Raw genomic sequence first — 20,588 nt, forward strand, 5'->3', positions numbered from 1 at the left:
GCCAGGACGCCGAGTGCGCGCTCTCTGCGGGAGCGGCAAGCGGGCTCCGTGGAGCGGGCAGGGAGCAGGGATCCTTCTGCGCGGGCCGGGAGGCATCTCAGTAGTCTGGACAGCTCGGGCGGGTAGTAACAAGGCAACATCTGTTACAGACCTGATGTTACTGAGTTAAGAGCAAAGAGAAGTAAGAAGTCTTAGGAGAACTTACCAATATAATACTTAAAATTCAGTAATACGATGGGCAACTAAAATGCTCATAAACAAGTTGAAGATAACAGTGGAAGAAACTGTAAACTACTGCAAACTGATGGAGCTGTAATTTATTTTATAAATATGTGTATTATATATACACACACTCTTTAAATAGGTGGTATATATGTACTTATATATAGCCTATGTTACAGAGTATACGTAGAAGGAGTTTCTGAACTTCTCAGTAAATAAATCTATTTTGATGGCCCAGGCAGCTTTAAATTACCAAACAAAATCAGATTTCAGGTGATAGGAACTTAGAGGCAGAAAACAAAATGAGAAATAGGGGGTTATACAGAAGGAACCCTGAAAACGGTACTTACCTTTGTTGGAACTTCACGTTAGTGTTGCATAATGTGGCTAACAGAGGCTAAAAAAGAAAGAGAATGAAACAGACACTTGTGATATTAAAATGAACTTCACAAAAAACCATAATATTTAGAAAAACAATTATAAGATTTGGAATGACTCTTCTGGGATTTATTCAGTTGCTAAACTTTTGTGCGCTTGTCGGTGTCATGAAAAATCTGCCCCTCAAAGACATGAAATTTTGCTGTGCAATGGAGCAAACATACCGAGTTTGTGTACACACTGCTGGCTTGCAGCTGGTAGTGGTGCAGGTGTAGGGAAAAGCTCGAGGGCTAAGTTGTGTCCTGCGCTGCACAGTATTCACTAGCTGTTTTTCAGGTAGGCAAGAAAATGAATTCCGTTATGTTCTTCATTTGTTTGTACCTTTGGATTTAGAAAAAATCCAGGTACGTACTGTTTATTTAACAGTACCTTGAAAAGAGGTGTGGAAGTGAAGTCTCAGATTTTAGCCTTTTTCATAAATAGGAAATGATTTTATGGGAAGGCTGAGCAACCTGCGAGCTGAAAGTGCTGTTCAGTGGAAGTAAGCCGGAGGAAAGTTTAGAAGGTTTTTTGAAGTCTGATACCGTGCAGTTTTTGTCAGCAGTGGCAATAAAGCGCAGGACGGTGTTTACCCGCCCGAGGCAGGTCGCGGGGAAGCCGCGGTGCGGTCGAGGCAGGCGGTACCCGCGACGCGCCGTAGCAGCGCAGCGCAGCGCGCGCGGCGTCCCCTCCTTTTGCCCGGGGCACGGAGACAGCGCTTCGCTTCGGATGAGCGGTCTGTGCCCAGGCAGGGCCAAGGGTTTTGAGAGGCTTAAGAGGATCATAGAAACAGGAATGTTGTTCCATACTGCAGCAGATCAAGGCGTTAAATCAAATGCACCGTGCTTTGCTGAAGCTCTCCAGAGATGTCAGGAGAGACCGTGAGCCTCGCTGGGCGTCAACGAAGGCTCGTTTCAGGAGGTCTCCAGGACGCGTCGGGCTCGAGCGGGGAAGAGCCGGTACCTCGTCTTGCAGAGCTGTTTTGCCTTTCTGAAGGGTGAGGTGAAGTTGAACTTTTATCCCTTGTTTGAAGGTTTGCAGAGTGGAAAGAAAGCAGCAGTGTTTAAATAGATGTTGCTTGTTCATGCTCAAGCAGTCAGGAGGTGAAGACGTTGCCAGCATACAGCTTGCAGACAGGTTTTTGACAAGGCGCTGAATTCCAGAAGTCTCTGCATAAGGGTTTTTTTTCCTCTTGCATGCAGAAATGAGATCCTGTAAACAAGATAAACTCTGGCTGTTTTGCATGTGCTTTTCTGAGTATGAAAAGGAAGCATCTCTCATAGAAATTCTTTTTGAAAGAGTTTGTTTATTGGCAGTAGATACCGGATCAGGAGCCTGTGTTGCTGACAGGTCCATCTATTAAAATCAATAAAAATGATTGCCTCTTAACTCTTCAGGCAGGATCTGCTGGGTGGATAGACTGAGTATTTTACCACAATAATGCCTCTTACTCATTTTTTACTCGCTGCACTGGCATGTATAGGGACACTCAGGTACTACTTGTAAAGTACGTTGAACATGAAGAAGGACTATCTTGCTATACTGAATCTTATTCCTGGGGCTTTTCAGTGAATTGTAATTCCAGATATTCTACCAATAATTACAGTAGTCCACTGTGAAATTTTCAGAGGCAAGAAGTCATTGCTTTGTCTTTTTTTTATTTTTTAGTCTTAAATATATAATTAAGTTGTATAATATTTTGATATAATCTGATTAATATATTAATTATATAGTAGTACGGTTAATATAAATTATATATTAATATATGATTTGTAACAATAATAATATATAATTAAGTTATATAATATTAGTTCATCTTATGTGGACTATGTCATGTACCAGATACAGATAAAATCCAGTTGGTGAGAACTCATTCTAAACCATTTTAGTGTTACATAAAAATAGTCTTTATCATTTAATTCAGTGTTTATTTTTCCTAAGGGTCTATGAAGTAGCCTAATTACTGAGGATGTTTGACTCATCATTGTATCCAGATGTTATAAAAATAATAATTAAAATGCTTGGTACAGAAATATAGCTGAAATGAATGGGAAAACTATAAATCATATTTCATTCATTCTTCATTTCAATAATATTCCATATTTTTCATGACAAACTGCAAACCACTGTTATTATGGAATGGGTTGTATCTGCTAAAAGGGCATGAAAGACTCTATTTAAAAGCCAAATCTAATAAATAAGTCTTTAAGACTGATTGCTCCACAGATTTAATAAGCAATGGATGAGAAATTTCACAGCCTAACAGTGCTACACAAATCCTCCAGGTCGTCTGTCGTAAACCCTTCCATTGGCATCGGTGGAGCTGCGTGGAGTTAACACCAGGGCTGGCCCTGCATGTTTGCTTAGAGCAGCCTCATGCTGTCGCAGACACGGAGCTCGAGGAAACGGCACGTGTTCTTCTCCCTCGCTTGGGCAGCGTCATTGCCACCGCCGGCTATGGGTTTGTTGGAGTGTGCAAAGCCGAGGTGTTCCCAGAGGCTTCGGTCCGCACAGGTTCACCGCTTAAGGGACTTTTGGCTTAAGAGAAAAGTCCATATGTATTGGAAGGAGAGTTTTAACTAGTAGTTTTTCCCTCTCCTTCTTTTCGTCTCTCGTTTTTGTGATTCCTCTACATTAACATGCTGATCTTGGATTGGAAAAACAGAGAAGTAAGGAGCACCAGCAGCTGCAAGTCTTTAGGGCTTCATGGTTTGTTAGGAAAAAAGTGCATTCTGCACAGGTTTTGCAGGATCTGGGTTGCCTGGGAGTTAAAACTGCTTGTAGCGACGTTAATGCTGCTAGTGCTTTTTGTCCTCCTTAGGAGTTTGAAGGTTGGATGCGAGTTGCTGATGTGAGTTGCCCATACGGCTGCAGAGCCAGTGGTGGTGGGTGAGAGTTATTCAGGCAATGGGGGGAAGCCTTGCCAGCAGGATGGGAAGGTTGACTACTGTCCCATCATCCAAAACAAGTAGAAAACTATTGCTGTAATTTATTCACCATCTTTGCAAACATAAAGTATTTGTTTTTATCGGCTTGGTTACAGTCTTTGGTTGTTGCTTTTTGAACCTGCAGGTGTTAGTTAGCTCTGTGAAGACAGATATTGCTCCCTGAATGCATTTAGAAATACTTTGAGAGTCAAGAGGAAAATTATTAAGAAAAATGAGAACGTTCTATGAAATGAGTTCTCTAGGTCACAAGAAAATCTAGAGGTGTGCCAAGCTTAATGAAAGTGAGGTGCTGTATTGCATATTTTATTTTGTTTTTGAAACAGAACCAAGTACGATAATTAAATGCTGAGCATTTCAGATGATAAAAACTAATTAAGAGGTAAAAGTACAGCAGTCTGTCAGATACTAAAAGAATACAAGTTACAAGATTTTTCTTAATAAAACAAAGCCCCCACTGGATTTGAACTCATTACCTTTACAAAGTAAAGCAGATACGTTATTATCTATGCAGTGCAGCCTTTGCTTGTGGGTTTGGGAATTTGCAAATGTTCCTTTAGTTACAAGGACAATTTAATACTGTTCTCAAGAAAGAGGAAGAAGTATTGATTATTATTACAAAAAGACTGTCTTTAAAAAAAATTAAGTTTATAGATAGGATAGAGATGGTATGTATATTTAGGCTTCTAGGCTTCTAAATTTGTATATAGACATGGTTTTGGAAAGTGATGCCCCTGTATCATTCTGTGACTTCAGCATGAATTCAGTGTGTGCCACAAAATATTTCTAGGTACATGGAACTTCTGTCTAGTTACCAAGTATGGACATAAGATGCTGGTATTAAGAAGCTAGATATATTTGTGACCAGAGTGTTTCAATATAGCCTTTTTTTCTTTTTCTTACCAGAGCTGCCACAGTATACAAAATTATTAAGATTATATTATCGTTTGGTCTGAAATTTGCTTTTGCAATTAATATCAGTATCTTCAACGGTAATCAAGTCTTCAAAGTGACTAAGTATGGTCTTTGGTCTGTGAGGAAATAACCAAAAAACCCCCAAAAGCATGGGATTTTATCTCTGCAGTTCAGCTGTTTCCAAGAAAGAGACTAGGGAAAAATGCATTGTTTCACTCTTTTTTCAAATAATTCTGATGTTCTTTTCATTAAGAATCTGTAGCACTCCTATGCTTGGGAGCTGAGTCTTGAAATTGGCAGGAGTATGGCCTGACACAGATTTTTCTCTGAAAATCTGTTCCAGCTGGATCAAGTTGTTATCATTTGGAAAATCTGCACAGAGGCATATGGCCATTAGAAACGTATCAGAGCAAAACTCTCTGTAAGTAAAATCTTCAAAGATTCTCTGCACTGTGATTTTCAGTACGTGGTTGAACCAGACTTTCCTGCAATGCACCATTAGTCTGCTGTGGCTGCAGCCAGCAGCAGGCAGCGGAACTGCAAACGGAAAGTCCTTTTGTCCTGAGGTATTGTCAGTGCTCCCAGGCTCCTCCTAGGCCCGGGAGGCTTAAGGAGAGATGTTTTTTGTCTCATTTCTCTCTGTATTCGGGTGAGGGAGCTGGAAAACAGAAGGTCAGCAGCTAAGGGAATCTGTAGATGGGTTTAGATAGGCTGATGATTAGGACAAGGAGAATGGAGAAAAATGAGGTGGTCTAAGGGAGAAACAGAGAGGGAACTGGGTTGGAGAAGCATTGGGACAGATCAATATGAATGGTACAAGATATTCTAGGTGGGGGGAATGAGACTGTAGAAGGAATGGAGAAAACTGGGAACAGGTTGGCAAGGGACTGAGCTGTTGGTAGGGACTTGGAAATGACTGGACATGAGGAATGTGCTTGGCAGTGTGGAAGCTAGGGCTGATGTGAAGAAGGAGCGAGAAGAATTGATAGGTGCTAGAGAAGAGCTTGCGAATAGGGTGAAAAAACTTAGTACGGGAGTTTAGGACAGGCAATGTGAGGATGATGAATTTAGGATATGGAGAGAAGGGTAGGAAAGGAATAGGAGTAGGCCTAGACCGTTGTGCGGTAGGGTAGAAACAGGACTGAGACGTGGTAGGGTTTGAAGGCAGAAAGGGGTGCATTTTAGCATTGAAGTGGGCAGAAGACTCTGTGCCCATATAACCTGAAATGTGGCGCTGAATTTCAGAGTCTCAGGTGAATGCTTGCAAAGTCCATTGATGGTACATATAAAAAATGAATACCTACTGGCATCACTTACTCTGTTAGTGAGAATTGCAAAGGTTTGTTTATGTGGTAATTTTAAGTGTTCTAACCAGCCTAAGTCATATGGAAAAAATGATATGATATCATATCAATAAAGATAGTATAAATATTACTAGGGACTGAAATATAGGCAATTTAATTCTGGCATTTCCTAGCTTTTGCAAGTTTGGCTTTGCAGCTGTAATAGCGTTTGAAGTTTATAACATACCATTTTTGTGCAGTTATAGAAATATAAGAACGCTAATGCTGAATTGTTTAAGTTCTCGGGACACTTATTACAAATAAGGTGGGATGTTTGCTACAGTATCCTCACTCTATCCCAGTTGTGAACTGACGCCAGGTATTGAGGAGACAGCCTCCCCCAACCCCTTTCTCCATGAAGTACTCCTTTCTTCAGTTACTGAAGAAAGTACTTCTTTCACACTGTTACTGTGCTCTTCTCAGTATCTACTTATGGCATTTTTACCACCTATTCCATTTGTAATATGAAGATGGGAAGCTTTTAGTAGAAAATTCCATTTGAGTTTGATTTTTTTTTTTTTAGGTTTTTCTTTAATTTAGTCAATATCAGCAACTGAAATCCTGGCCCCGTGGAAAGTCAGTAACAACAGTCCAACTGACTTTGCTGGAGACAGAGTAATATCTATTGTTTTCATGACCTGGTTTGATCTGAAAGCAAAGACAAGGCTCAGTGTCTTGTGATTGAGTGCTGGGCTGGGCAATGGAAATAAGTCCCTGCAAACTCAGGAACTGACCTTTATTTCCAGTAATAAATCTTATTTTTTGTTGTGTCATAATATCTGGCTGGAAACAGGAAGAAGGACTGTATATCACAGTTGATTTTGTTGAACTGGACCACAAATTGCAAGTTGAATTTGTATTAACTTGGGGGTTGAGCCTTAGTGCAGAGGTGAGGAAAGGAGCTGAGGGAGAGAGCAAAGACGATTCGGTTCACTTGGTGCTTCTCAGTGTCAGCAGAGGCAGAAACACCACGACACAGTGGCTAGTCCCAGGGCTGCCAGCAGGACAGTGGTACCTCAGAACTCCTTCCCCCTATTCTGTCAGCATGGGAATATTCCCACTTTTTCCTCAGCTCATTTGTGTTGCACATATGGTGTGGGATTCATCTCCCTTAACTTCAGTCATATAAACATCTAATAAAGAAAAGAGAGAAGAAAAAGCTCCAAGTGCATCCCAGTATCTCATATATTATATTAGAGTGAGATGAGCTGCTATCTGGAGTTTTCTGTCTCTACATATGGAGGAAGTTTAGTTAACTAATGTAGAGAAATGATTAACCTTAAATGGTTAAGGTTAGGTGAGATGATTCCTACCAGTTTTGTATTGTTATTCACATGTAAACAGTTATCCCAAACCTTCCTTCAGCAATACCTGCTAAACATCCAGTAATGCTTCTGAAAGGCAGATAAACTGTTTTTGCTCAGATATTTTGCAAGTCCCACGGCTCTCAAATGCAGAAAGACTCTCCAGGCAGGAGCAAAGGCTGCACACACATGCCAGCTTCCTTTGGTTTTGGAAGGTGTTTTACAAAGTGACATTATAAATACATTCTTGTAGTTTTGTGGAAGAGAGCAGCACACCAGTTGTGAATTATTAATGGCAAACAAAACCAACATCCACAGTTCTCTACTACACTTCATGCTGCCGTATTGCAAGTGAAATTAAAAAGAGATATGAAGGTATTTCCAGAGAATTACTTAACCTTGAGCAAATACCTGCATGGTGTGAACTGCTGAGGAACCTTCCCCTCGCCCAGAGGCAGGAGAGGTGGCTGAAGGAGCTGGTCACTGCTGTGTCACTGTCATGCTCTCAAAAGCCATGGAAGATGCTTTCCTTCCCCAGGCAGACAAGTTGCATTTAAATATCCCCGAAGCAGCTTTAAAGATGTGTCTGTGGTTAAACTGAGCCCTTGATAGCTGGGATTTACGGAATTGAAAGAATAGAATAAAACCATATTTAGCACATTGTTTCTTTCTGCTCTGCGTAAGATGTAACACGGTGACAGCAGATTTGGTAATCTGCGTGTTTTGTATCTGTTCTATTGGCTTTGCACAGCCAGGAGAACACGGTGTAAGACAAACGCCTGCAGTCTTCCTTTCCGTGCCATGGCAATCTCCAGGCACCACAAGCTCGATGTAGCACAGACCTAGTTAAGTTAGAAATGCATCTGATGACACCAAGATTGTCTTAGCTGCTTTTATGCAACATACACGTTTCCTGTACTTTATCATAACTAATCCATTTACAATTTCATTTCTGTATGTCCAACTATTTGGTAAGCTGAACTGTTTATATTGCTTCAGAAAACCAGCGAACACTCTAACAGTGGTGAACCTGAAAAACTGCCAGTCTTGAATGAATGCAAGGGGATAACTGAAGTTATTCACAATAACTGCGTGTTCTGGGCTTCTAATTTGTTCTTGTTTTTTATTTGTAGCTTAGGGGATTGTGCTTTGATGCATCACTCAGTGTGGCTGAGCATCGTCTACTTAGTCGTTGTAGTGGTATTTGAGTCTTACAGCCATCTTTTGTAGGGCATGAGCTGCAAGATTGTAATCTGTCTTAAGCCACAAGCAGTAGGAACTCTAACATCAGGTAACGGGAGTTAAATAATTTGCAATTTATCTTAGGCACAGCAGTGGCAATTTTAGTGATGGAGCTTCTAGAAAATACCTCATAACTGAGGAGTGCTGAGAGTGGGAAGCAAAATAAGCTGCTGAGCCTTCTGAAAAGAGGAAACGATTTACTTTCACCCTCCTCCCTCTCCCCCTTTACCTCCTCCCCCCTAAAAAAGCAAAATTGCAAGGCTGTCATCTTTGGCCTGTCTGTTTCTGATGGTTGCAAATATTCCTTCAAGGTCAGCATCAGTCTCTGATATCTAAAACTGCTCCTCTGTTGGTTACGGCAAGCATGTGCAGAGCTATTTGCAATAAAATAGTGAGACTGAGAGGCCTGTTTGCACATTGGTGCATTCATTGCCATGTTATATGATACTGTTTTCAAGCATAGAAAATAATAGAGATACTGATGAACAACAAATATTCTCTCTTGGCTTTCTTCCCTTCTCCACTAAATGAACTGTGAAACGAGCACGCCCCAGCGCTCTGATGGGCCTGAGGAGGACTTGCAGCACAGGTACCACCTAGGCCAGAATATTACCTAAGCTCACTTCATGCTAATAAATCTTTTGTTTTTCCGGGACAACCCAGCCTTTTCCAAAGTTTGCAAAGCACCTGCAGCCTTACAGATTTCCTGGAAAGGAAATCCCCTTTTCACTTCTGAAATGAACCCCAAAATGGGGAAGTCATAGGAAGGTACCTGGGTAATGCTTGTTAAGTTTGGTAATCTATTGCTGAACGCTCCCACATGCGCAGCGTAGGCTTTTCATGGAGTCGTCAGTGGAGAAAATTGCTCTGATGATTGAAACACAAGTTCTGGTTTCTCTCCCAAGACTGTACTCAGCTGCTGAACTATATTTTAACTAGTTATCTGGCCACACTTCAGCAAATCTTTTTGGCATGTTCACAGCTCAGTTACTATACATTTTATTTGGAAATTAGATGCTCAAATCAATAATAGAGGTTATTAAAATCGCACTGAGTATTTCACCTGAGAAAGGGTATCAAGAATTTTCCACATGCAGAATCTTACTGATTTCTGTTTGGTCATATAACAGAAAACGTGTTACAGAACGTGAAAGAAGTAAGCTCTTAAAAATGAGGAATGGTTTTCCTTTGTTTTTTACCTGCTGTCCTTATTTCACAAGGTTTGTTCACCTTGTTACAATTTCGTATATAAAAGTCTGGGAGACAGGCTTTTAAAGTTATGTAAATTGTGTTTTGGTGACTGTTCTGGTCTTTTGAGGTCTGATATTTCTCACACCTCCGGGGTGCTTGCCCCGGCTTTATCCATGCTGCACTCTAAGATACTGGTCAAGCCAGTTGCTCTTTCTCTCAATTGCACATATTGGGAACATTAGGAGGATTAAGCAGGAACTTCAGTTGAACTGTGCCATAGAACGTGAAGATTGTTTTTTATCTACAGACTGAATGCTGTGCTTGACTGGCGTATGCATACACATGCAAGCACCTTTCCACATGTACGGTTAATTATGCTCTTAAAATGTATACCCTTAAATGGTGCACCTCCAACAATAGCTCATTCAAAGTTCGTAATTCATTCTGTGCAAAAGCATATAGATAACCGCAATTCCCTTCAGAATAACCAGGGCTTGGTAAGCAGTCATTGCTACAGCAGTGATTTTAGAGCATGTTTACTCTAATGAAAATATATTGGCATTTGTATAAAGAGTGTCATTAGAAACTATTAAGTTAAAATTGCTAATCATGCTAAGTGTTAAACAATCATTGCTAGATAGCTGTTCAGTCATTAAAATATTTCTAAAAGTTTTTTTGGCCTTAATATAAAAATGTTGCTGTATTACATATGGTTTCTATATTTTTGCCTCCAGAGTTTTCAGGAATTTTTTCCATCATGTTTTATCCCTTTGGGGACTGTCATAAAAAATAACTCGTTTGTATACAATTTATTCATTCTGATATCATCTGTGTAGATCTACTAATATGTCATTTTGTGCATTTAATCTTATTACTAGCTTACCTTTTTCATAGCTATTCCGGTTTTCTCACGGTCTACTTCATCCTGGTGCTGAGATATTTAAAGCAAACGTTTTGGTTAGGGAGTATTACATAGAAAATACACCATATGGTTGTGTTGTCTACATTCAGTGTACCAAAATTTAAATTTTCTTATTGGTATGGGGATGTTGAAGCACGTAACGTGAATGTATATTTGCGTCCGCCTGTCGAAGGAAAAATATATAGGAAGATTGTTCACTTATTTGTGGTGCCACCTCCTGTGGAGAATGTTGCATTGGAAGTGTGCTAGAATGGGATATAGCTTTTTTTGAAAGAGCAGAAATAACAACTGAAACTTAAATAGGGAATAAATCAGTAAGTTATCCATCAGTACTTTCCATTTCTGTGCTGCGCTCCTTACCAGGTTGTCTGTTCTGTTACCCATCTTACGCTTCTCTAGCTATTTCTTGTACATGGGGATAAATCTTAGTTTAAATTTATTTCACTGAGGAGAAAATGTAATTGAAACGCATTGGGATCAATACAAACTATATAAGAAGCTATGAATTATTTTTCTAGCCCACTAGGTACTAAGGTGGAGGCACTGGTATCTCATGAAATACTAGAATAATTTTCTTCTGGTGAGTAAGTAAATGTTTCTTCATGGAAAGAAAAACATGCTTAATGTTTCTTTTTTCCCCTCTATTCATTTCTGTGTGAAGAAGGTTTTTGGCCCTTCTTTGGTTTTGTTGACTCAGTTTTTAATTAAAAATACTGATCACTGATCATGGTCTTTTGTATTACATGTGCGCAGAGCAGTAACGCGGCCGCGGCTGTGACATAAAGGAGCGCACACGTGCAGAAGCGCATCCTGTCCGTGCTTGATGAATGAGGGCTGGATTTGTTTAAAAAGAAAAAAAAAAAGGATTCAGCAGGTCGCTAGCATGCTAAGATGGGCTTCTGGGATCACTCCGTCATTTTTTAAGAGTCTGCTACGGTTGCTGCGAGGCTGAGCTCTCGGGATAGTCAGCCGGGGGTACTTCTCTCTTTCAACTAGGAACGCAAAACAGTTGCGGTCAAATTGGCGTTTCCTCACCTTTCACACTGCAACGTCTTTCTACTACCCCTCTTAGAATATAAGCGTATCTCAGGTAAATAAGCGCATTCAAGCTTACTGTTCGGTGGGCTCAGTGCCCTAGGATTCCAGCGTTTCGCCTGGAACGTTGTTCCGGCGGCTCTCGCTCCCGTGGAAGGTGCCTGGCTTTCCCTCGCGCCGCCGGCCGTGGTCTGCCGTTCGGCCTTGCCCGCGGCCTCCTCCGCCCGCGCGCACGTACGCGGGAGCGGAGCCGCTCGGTTCTCGGGGCAGGGCGGGCCTGGGCTCTGCTGGGCCTGGAGCCGCTCCGCTCCAGCTCCGCTTCAGGTCGGAAGGGTCTGGGGAGGGCGGGCGGGTTGTGCCGCGGCGGAGGCGGCGCGGGGCTCCGGGCGGCTGGACGTTGCCGGCTCCCTGCCGCTGCGCGGGCTCCGGGAGCGTGCTAACGAGCGGGGCTCGGCTGTAAAACCGCGTTTTTGTCGAACCGCTCACTCTGAATTGGCAGCCAGAAGTATTTGGAAAAATATATAATATAAAAAAAATATAGTGGTTCAGTTTCCATTACAGTTCAAACGGAAGAGCAATCAATACGAATTCCGATTCCAATCTGGTTCATCCAAAGATGTGCAAAACAAGTGCACGCAGGTCTGAAAAGGGGAGCAAAATTGTGCCGGGCTGCCCGGCTCCGAGTGCCTGCAGCTGACGCTTCGGGACGCTAAACGTTTGGAACGTGCATGCTGGTACCTGATACATCAGGGAGCCTTGGAAATAACAGATCCGAGTGCTCTGCGATGGATCGTGCTTTGATGACTTTTTGGTTGTACGTACATGAATGTTCAGTGGGATTAAATAAAAATCAGGAGGAGTTACTTTCATAGTTAAAATATTCAGAACTATGAAGAGCCGTAAAACAAGATCTCAGAGAGGATGTCGCGTCTTCTCTCGGGGGAACGGCTGCACGGAGCCCCTGCCGGAATCGCACCTTTCAAGTACCGCACAGAAACAGTGACCGCGTTCTGTCCGGTTTGGGTTTTTTTTTTTGTTTTGTTTTTTTCTTAGATAGTAGTAAGGAAAGCTACTTCCTTACTGAAGGAATATTCTGAATATTATCACTAAGAGGAAAAAATACTGCAACTGTTCATCTCCTTTTTAGCTGTTGAGGAGATATAACACCATTCAGTAAATGTTACTTCTGTTGCGGCAGAAAGATCATGTTGTGATTAGGCACCATGTAAAGGTAGTATATACAACGCTTTAAATTTGCTAAGGAAAGGAATCTCATCTACATTTTTCTGATCTTTTATATCTGACATGCTATCTAGAAGTTCCTTTTTATTCCCATTGCCTGCAATCAAGAATTAGTAAATTATTAGGCAATACCTCTCATTTTAATTTAAAGAAAGATTGGAAAAGGGCTCCTGCATCCAAAACAATGTCCTGAATGTCGAACAGCTTTACTTGGTTTTGTTTCTTTTAGAAGTCAGTAGCACTATGGGAGCTGCATGGTGCTGAGCATTTCTGAAAAAAATGACCTTCATTTTTTTTCTTTATTAATTAGCGATTCAGCTCTTCTGATAATTTTGTACCAATCATGGCTGCTGAGGGTTTAAAAAAATCTGGTCTCTCTCTCTCTTTTTCTTTTTTTAAATTTGGCTTATTTATTTATTTATGCTTTTTTTTCTTTTAATAGAGTATCGTAGTAGATAGCGTGGGGTGACAGTGAATTACGCAATTCTCAAACAATACTTTTTTGTTATCATACTGGAAGAAACACTTGGATTTAAAGATGTTATCTATTATTCCAAAAAATATATTTCTTATTTTCTTTTTTTCAGCGTCTTGTTGAAGCTGCGGAAGATGCTTACTTGAAACATGAGTTTGATGCTGACTTGCAGGTAATTAGTAATTATTTTCTTAAATATTTACCATTAGAATGTACTGTAAAGGTTGATACAATAGTTTACTCGAAGAACTGCTGTAGAAAGCCAAGCATGTGAGTAATAGCAGGATGCTGATTACAGAAAATGGGATTAATGAAGCCTGGCTCAGTATTTTGACAGGTTATGCATTCAGTGTTTGTGTGTTGGGAGACCTAGCAGGTGGATTTTACTCTTTTAGAGATTTCGTTTAAATTCCCTGCATGTCTGCTTAGGTCAAGATTTTTAAATACAGTAATTAGCAGCATGTTTCATCGTTGCAGTGTCCTGGCAAGGAATTGTTCTACAGAGAGTTGAGTTTGCAGATGGGCTGGGAGCCCACAGGGCCGGGCTCGGGATGACCTTGCTTTGTGCAGTGATTCGCGCCTGGAGCTGCGACTAGAGCAGGCACCATTTTTTTCCCTACCTAGAAGCCCTTAGAGCTGTACCATTATTGTCTCAAAACGTTGCTTTTAGGAATAACGCAGGAGAGTGAAGCACTGCAGCAACATACAGTTAAAAATGTTTAAGAGAAAAACCTTCGAGAAAATAAGACAATTAGTTAATAAAAAATAAAAATAAAAAAATCTAACAATAGAAAGTTTAAAAAAAGCATTACTCAGTGCTTAAATGAGTAAATACCTTTGTGCCTTTAATAAATTCCTACATCCTTGGTTTCTTGAATGCCATCTTAGGTGGTGTTTTATTTACTTTGACTCCAGCTATCTAAATCTAATTTTTAAACTTTCTGTGAATATTAGTCATATGTCTGCTTAAATATTGAACTTAAACATTATGGGAAATGGAGACTTCTCTTTCTGTTGACTTCTTTCAATACGTGTATTTAAGGAATACACAGAACTGTAAGTTTACCAAGTAGATTTACCATGGTTACTTCCAGTAATCAAAAAATATTTTCTTTTAATGAGAAGATGATGCAAATAACTGATTTCTTTGCAGAAAGAGAAAAACCTGAGTGAAATTTTCAGAGCTCAGGATAAAAAACTGGGTTTAGAAGGCTGTGATATTGTGATCAGTGCATATTGGAGTAAGGATAAAATGAGAGCATTGAAAATGATTATTCATAGTATTGTTGTATTCAGTGAGTGCTGGCTTCTGTTCTCAAATGCCTTAGAGCTCTGTTGCATCCCAGCCTTTTAGAAGTGTGCCGCGTTTCATTTTTTGAACTTTGTACCTTGAAGAAATAGGAGCTATTGTCTGAATAAATCAGAAAAACACTTACAGAAGATTTTTTAAAGGTCTAGAGTAAGTGCTGCTTCACTGCAGGATAGTTCCCACTTTGCCGAAGTCCTTCATTTGCTGAGGCTTTGAAGGTATTAACACTTTCAGGAAGCCAGTTAAAAGCCATTTGTGTCAGCAGCATTAACAGGACAATCAAATCTTTGTGTAGGGCTCTGTTGTTTATTACTGTCATGGTCCATTAAAGCTAATCAATTGTTAATCTTGGTTTGAGCGACCCCTTTGCAACCCTTGCTGGGTGATTGTTGTTCTTTATCAAAAATCTCATCATACCATCTGCTCAATATAAAATAATGGCCCAGAATGATTTGATAGTGTACATGGAAGTGGAGGGGGACAGAAGGCTTATATAATATACAGTTGATATAATTCTGCTATCTAGGAAGAATTTGTGGAGTTTCTTTTGCCTTGGCCTAGATGGGGAAGACAAGATTAAATGCTTTGAATTAGTGGTATATGATACAGCACCGTTCTGCGCTCTTTGTGCTCGGTTATTCTGGAAATAGGAAGCAGATAACGAAACTGCTTTTGTGCTTTTTATTGGTCCAACATCACCTCTTATGTCTTGAGGACAGTATAGATAATATTGTGGCAGTACATAAAAATGATCTAAGGGAGAAATAAAATTATATTAATATTTTTATTGACTGTGAAAAAACACTGACTTAAAGAAAATAACAACTGCAAGAGTTCATCTGTTAGATTGTTAGTAGTCTCTTCAGTAATGCTGAAATTATATTATTCAGTCAGGTCAGACTTGGTCCCATATGGGTATTTTTCTCAGTAACATTTTTGTTTTTATCCTTAGTTATTCTATAGGCATTCTAATCAATATGCTGTAATGCTGCATAATGATCTAAGCAGTCAAGTATCTATCCTTGGCAATGAATCTATTGGCACCACCACCAAAAACCTTGTAGTTATAAACATAAATAAAACTGCCTGTGAATTGAAACAAATAAATCAAAATGGTTGATATGATGTTTAACTCATCAGCATTATATATTGCAAGCTTGAGTAATGGCCAAACTCAGAACTGGAGGGATCTGCTGTTATAGTTTTAACCTGCAGTATTTGGGCTTGGTCTTTGTTTCTCCCAGGGATTTGAACCAAGAGCTGCAGTCATTGCAAGCTGTAAGGAAATGACCTTCTAAATGTCACTTAAATTTGAACCTCTAAGCCAATCCAGGATGTATATTGTTTCAAAGTTATTCTACATAGGATGATATTAAGGACTGTTTTCAAATTGTTCTTAAGTGGAGCAAGTATGTTTATTCATGCCTAATAGTGTATTTAGGGATATAAGATATATTAACATTCGTATTACTGTGGCAAGTTGCCTTGTCACAGTATTTCTAGTCTTACAGCATCCCTCGTCTTGCTTTATACTGGAGGCTGTCTCTGTGCTTTCCTCTGTGTAAAGTGCAGTAAGGTTTGATCCATTCCTGCTGAATCTTGTGGCTTAACATGGTGAAAAAAGCTATATAGGGACCAACTGCCAAGCACGGACCCAGCAGGAGTACTGGATGTTGCAGGTTCTGAAAAGATTTTGTAGCCATCTTCTAGTTTGGTTGACTTAACATTTCCCAGAGAAATATATTTTGGAGGAAGAAAAGAGAGTAATATCGCTCCATAGGAGGTGATTCGTTCAAAAGAAATTTTAAATCATTTGTAATCGTTGTGGTTCTTACCTGAAATTTGGCCTCCTGATCCTTTAATTACTTTGTGCTTGGGTATGTGTTCCTTAAGATGTAAACCTCCTTGTTACGATTCACTGGAACCACGGTGGAGTTTGTGTTCAGACCCCTGGAAGAGGCTCTGACGTGGGGAACTCTTCGCGAGAGCTGTCGTGTACCTAAGGACTTGCTGCATGTGCAGTCCCTGCAACCACACAGATGTAGAGGCGCTCTTCTCCCACCACGTTTCCTGAAACCACTGGAAGCTGGGCAGATTTTGGTGTGGAAAAACACCCCAGTGGAATGCTGAGCTGCTGTTTTTATGTGGTTACTACGTAGGGTGTTAAAGTCCACCTAAAGGTGTAGCGATGTGGTTTGTGTTGGTGCCTAAGTTTTCTCTACGGTATCACAGCGTTTACATGAGAGTGTCTGAGCTCGCTCTTAGGATATTTTTGGTGCCATAGAAATACAACACAGTGTTGTTGACATCTGAACAGAGTTCAGGATAAGATCTGTTATAGTATTGTATTATTTCCGTTTTTCAGTGACCTCAGGAGGTGGATGCATCAGCAGTGAGACTGATGCTGGAGTTCATGATAGACCAATAAAAGTAACTTGCATCTGGTTTCTTATAAACTTTAAAAAATATAATAATTTTAGGATCAATGAAGATTTGTAATACTCAGTTAATCGTACCCAGTTTTCATGCCTTTGACACCAGTGCCAGGAGGAAGTCATTTGATAAACTGTTTCAATATGGCTATTGGTTCATTTGCAAAACTGTTCCATTATACACATCAGCTAGGTGGTTCTTTTATTCGCTGTCTGTTCACTAAGTACATCAGTTCACTTGCAGTATATTCCAGCTGAGTTTTCTGCACAAATGTGTGATATGATAATAAAAATGAAAAGTTATTTCTCCGTAATAGAATCTAAGCTAGTGCACAGTTGACGTCACTTGAATTATTAGATGTTTAGACAGATACCTGTCAGTTGTTTCCTTTTCAAATTGTTGTATTTTCACTTTTGTATAGGATAGGATAGGTTCAAGTCCCAATCCTTTAAGATAGTTGAGTTTATTTCAATTTTATGCCACAAAGATAGATTAGGATTGTTCAGATAGTTTTTAGAAAAGTGTCACTTTCTTCTGAAAATACTCTTAGTTACAAGTATAGTGGGGTAAAAAAGGATAATGTTATAAAGCTGCTTTTCTATTTTTTGTTTTTTAGACCCATAATATATGATAAAGTTGTAAGGAAGAGGTTTTCAAAAGTACATCAGATCTAGGTACCTGTCTCCCAGCTTTCACTGGCTGCTCACTCCTGATTGCACTTTGTGTTGTTGAAAATCTTGAAAATATTGACTGTAGAAACATCTGGTGACATGAGCAGGCACATATTTAAGGATTTTCCAGTGGTTTACCCAGGTGAACTTTTTATTTTTTATTTTTTAATACATATTTGACCCTCTTGGAAAATCTGCAAAAGGTGTGTCTCCAAAGGTTTAACTGGAAAGCAAAATTAGCAAAAGAGGGCTGGGGAACAGAATTAGTCCAGTCCATAAGCTCTACAGTTTTGGGGTCTAATCCTGCAACTGCTAACGATACTAGACAGTTTATTGTTGTCTTTCAAGGGGAGTTGCTTGACTTACCATAATTTTGAAATTCAAACCGCTAGATATAGAGCCTAAATATAGACATAGAAGCATAACTTAAATTGCTGCTACTTTTTTAAATTCTGACCTATACGTTTATCTAGCATAATGATACCATGCAAAAATTTATAATGATGCATTGTTAAGTGCTGAAGTATTAAATTAAAATTTAATCAAATAGATGGTAATTACATTGATATCAGTTACTGGAAAATACAAGGACAAAAGATAATTGAGAATAGCTATTCTGCATAATCTTATTAATTTTGTATTACAACACATGCATTACTTTCATGTTAGTATTTTAGAAAAGTCTGTTTGCATATTTATTATCTCAGTAATTTTGAATGAAGCACATGATAACTAGATTTACACTCTATTGGTATTAATGTTTTTCTGGCTGTTAGAACTATACTCACAAGACCTAAGTCTGCTCTTGAGGTGTCCTGAACATACACAATTCAAAGGGAAATCTGTTGGACTTGCAAGCACTCAGAACCAATCATTCAAATGACGTTTTGAAAAGTGGATTTAAAACAGCAATAGAGCATCTAAATTTTGATGTGTTTCATGGATTAATTATCCAAGGTGCTTGCTGATTCAAAAATCAATCTTTCTAAATTCCAAGCCTGGAAATCGAACATGAGATCTGACAATCTGGCTTTTTTGTGGCAATTTTAATTATTTTGCAGCCCAAATTACTCTCAACTAGATTTGTACTGCGCATGGAAAGTGTTCCTGGACCTCGTAAGAAAACACGAAGCAAAGATCCTTAACTAGCACAAGTCTAAGCTGGTTTTGATGGTCCTGTGCAACTCTTCCTGAAGTAGCTACTGTGGACACAAGACAGTTTATTCAGTTGTAAATGGAGCTCCTTCCAAGCCCGAGGTGCGTCACCGGGACCTGCTCGATGGGCTGGTCACTGTGTTCCTCTAACGCTTCTGACCCTGCGACTGGTTCTTCCATAAGTTTGTGTGTCCAGCTGAAGGCACAATCTGAATACACCTATGATGCAGAAATGATAGAGGAATCTTGCTGGGACCTGCAGAATTTGTTACTCTTGAACTTCCTGAGTAGTTCAAAGTTTTCCATACTGATCAAAAGTTAAGGGAGATCAAGGAAAAACAGTCAACATAGAATTCCCCACTGTTGTTAAAAACAAAACAAAAACAAACCCCAAACTCCTAAGAATTACACTGCAATTTGAGGGCTAGGATGAAGGAAAAAGGGCAATAAAAGCTTCCATCCTATCTGCCCTTTCAAAGCATACACATAGCGAGTCAGAACTGCAAAGCAGAACAGGACACGCTTATCCTAAATGATCAAAGCATCAAGTAGAGTCTTTATTCTGTTTTAGTTTTTCCTCTGTTAAATAAACTTTTTCAGAAAATGAATCTTTGTCTGTTTCTGTAAGGAAAAAGAAAAGAAAGAAAAAAGCTCCATCTTTGCAGCTCTTAATTTAGTTTTACTCATACTAATTCAGGACTTTGCAGCTGCTGTGATACTGGTGCTGTACCAAACTGACTTCCCGATTTTTAGCTCTAAGGAGAAGCCCTTTCAGAGAAGAGAACTTTAACTTTACTCTTTACTATTTAGTTGTTGACATTGGCAAGAGAAAAAAGAAAAGGCTATAGGACCGTAAAGAAGTGAATGAATTTCAGATGATACTGGTTAAAAATTCTCTACAATTGATGAGCATAGAAAATAACCTGCAGAGCAAGACCTTCACATCATTTTCACACTGCATGCATGAGAGGGATTAAGTATCAGAAAAGTGGCGTGCAGAGAAAGAGGGGCTGATGGACCTCTTTGGGTTATTTTACTCTCCAAGCTTTTATCTGTTTTGTTGCTTCTGGTAACTGAGCAGGAGAAGAGAACAAACTTTTGAGGCCAGCAAAAGTAAGCTACATCTAGCTATTTTTTAGGGGGAGTCAAGCTATTTTTTAGGGGGAGTCATCTTCATTAGCTTTTTAGCTTTGGAGTTTTGTAGGGTTTCATTGAAGGAAGGAGGGAAAATTGTTTTTTTTAAGGCAATTACTATCAGAAAATACATTTTCATCACTTCAACTCATTTGTCTTTCTAAGAATTTCTAAACCCTCTTAATACCAACAAGCTAAATGTAAATTACTAGAACTATTTTATTTTTGTTGTTTATGTTTGTAACTTCTACTGACGAGAAGCGAGTTGAATAGTTAAGCACAGAAATGCATGGATTTTTAACTCACTGTCTCAGAAGCAGAGATGCAGGAGATGATTTTTCAGCAAAGTCATAATGGCTTCTCTGCCAGTAAATAATTGGTTGGCATTTTGGTGCTGTTTTGCCTTGTGTAAGGGAGCCATCAAAAAAGAACAGTAATGCTCAGCCTGTGCAGGTCAGTAGCTCTCCTATTCGACATGGAGCTCAACAGCAAAGGCGCTGGCAGCTATGGTCGGAATTTGCTGTTAGATAATGTGCTCCTCTTCTGAGAAAGTTTGCCAAGGAGTTGCAGAGATGCATCCTTCCGACTGCAGTTCTAGGGCTACTTCTTCTGGTACCTTCACGAGATAAACTT

The 20,588-nt window shown here is 39.7% G+C and overlaps 1 protein-coding gene across 1 annotated transcript in view; it reads left to right on the forward strand.

Annotated features, from left to right (window-relative positions):
• CACNA2D3 (calcium voltage-gated channel auxiliary subunit alpha2delta 3) overlaps nucleotides 1–20,588 on the forward strand; it is a gene marked incomplete at its 3' end in the record, with an annotated part of 218,296 nt that overhangs the window by 134,207 nt on the left and 63,501 nt on the right. Inside the window, exon 5 of the mRNA XM_026076990.1 lies at nucleotides 13,366–13,425. Within this exon, the coding sequence (XP_025932775.1) occupies nucleotides 13,366–13,425 (60 nt within the window). The remainder of the gene's footprint in view (nucleotides 1–13,365; nucleotides 13,426–20,588) is intronic.

This window comes from Apteryx rowi, unplaced genomic scaffold (assembly GCF_003343035.1).
Source record: "Apteryx rowi isolate R43461 unplaced genomic scaffold, aptRow1 scaffold_111, whole genome shotgun sequence".
NCBI lineage: Eukaryota > Metazoa > Chordata > Aves > Apterygiformes > Apterygidae > Apteryx > Apteryx rowi.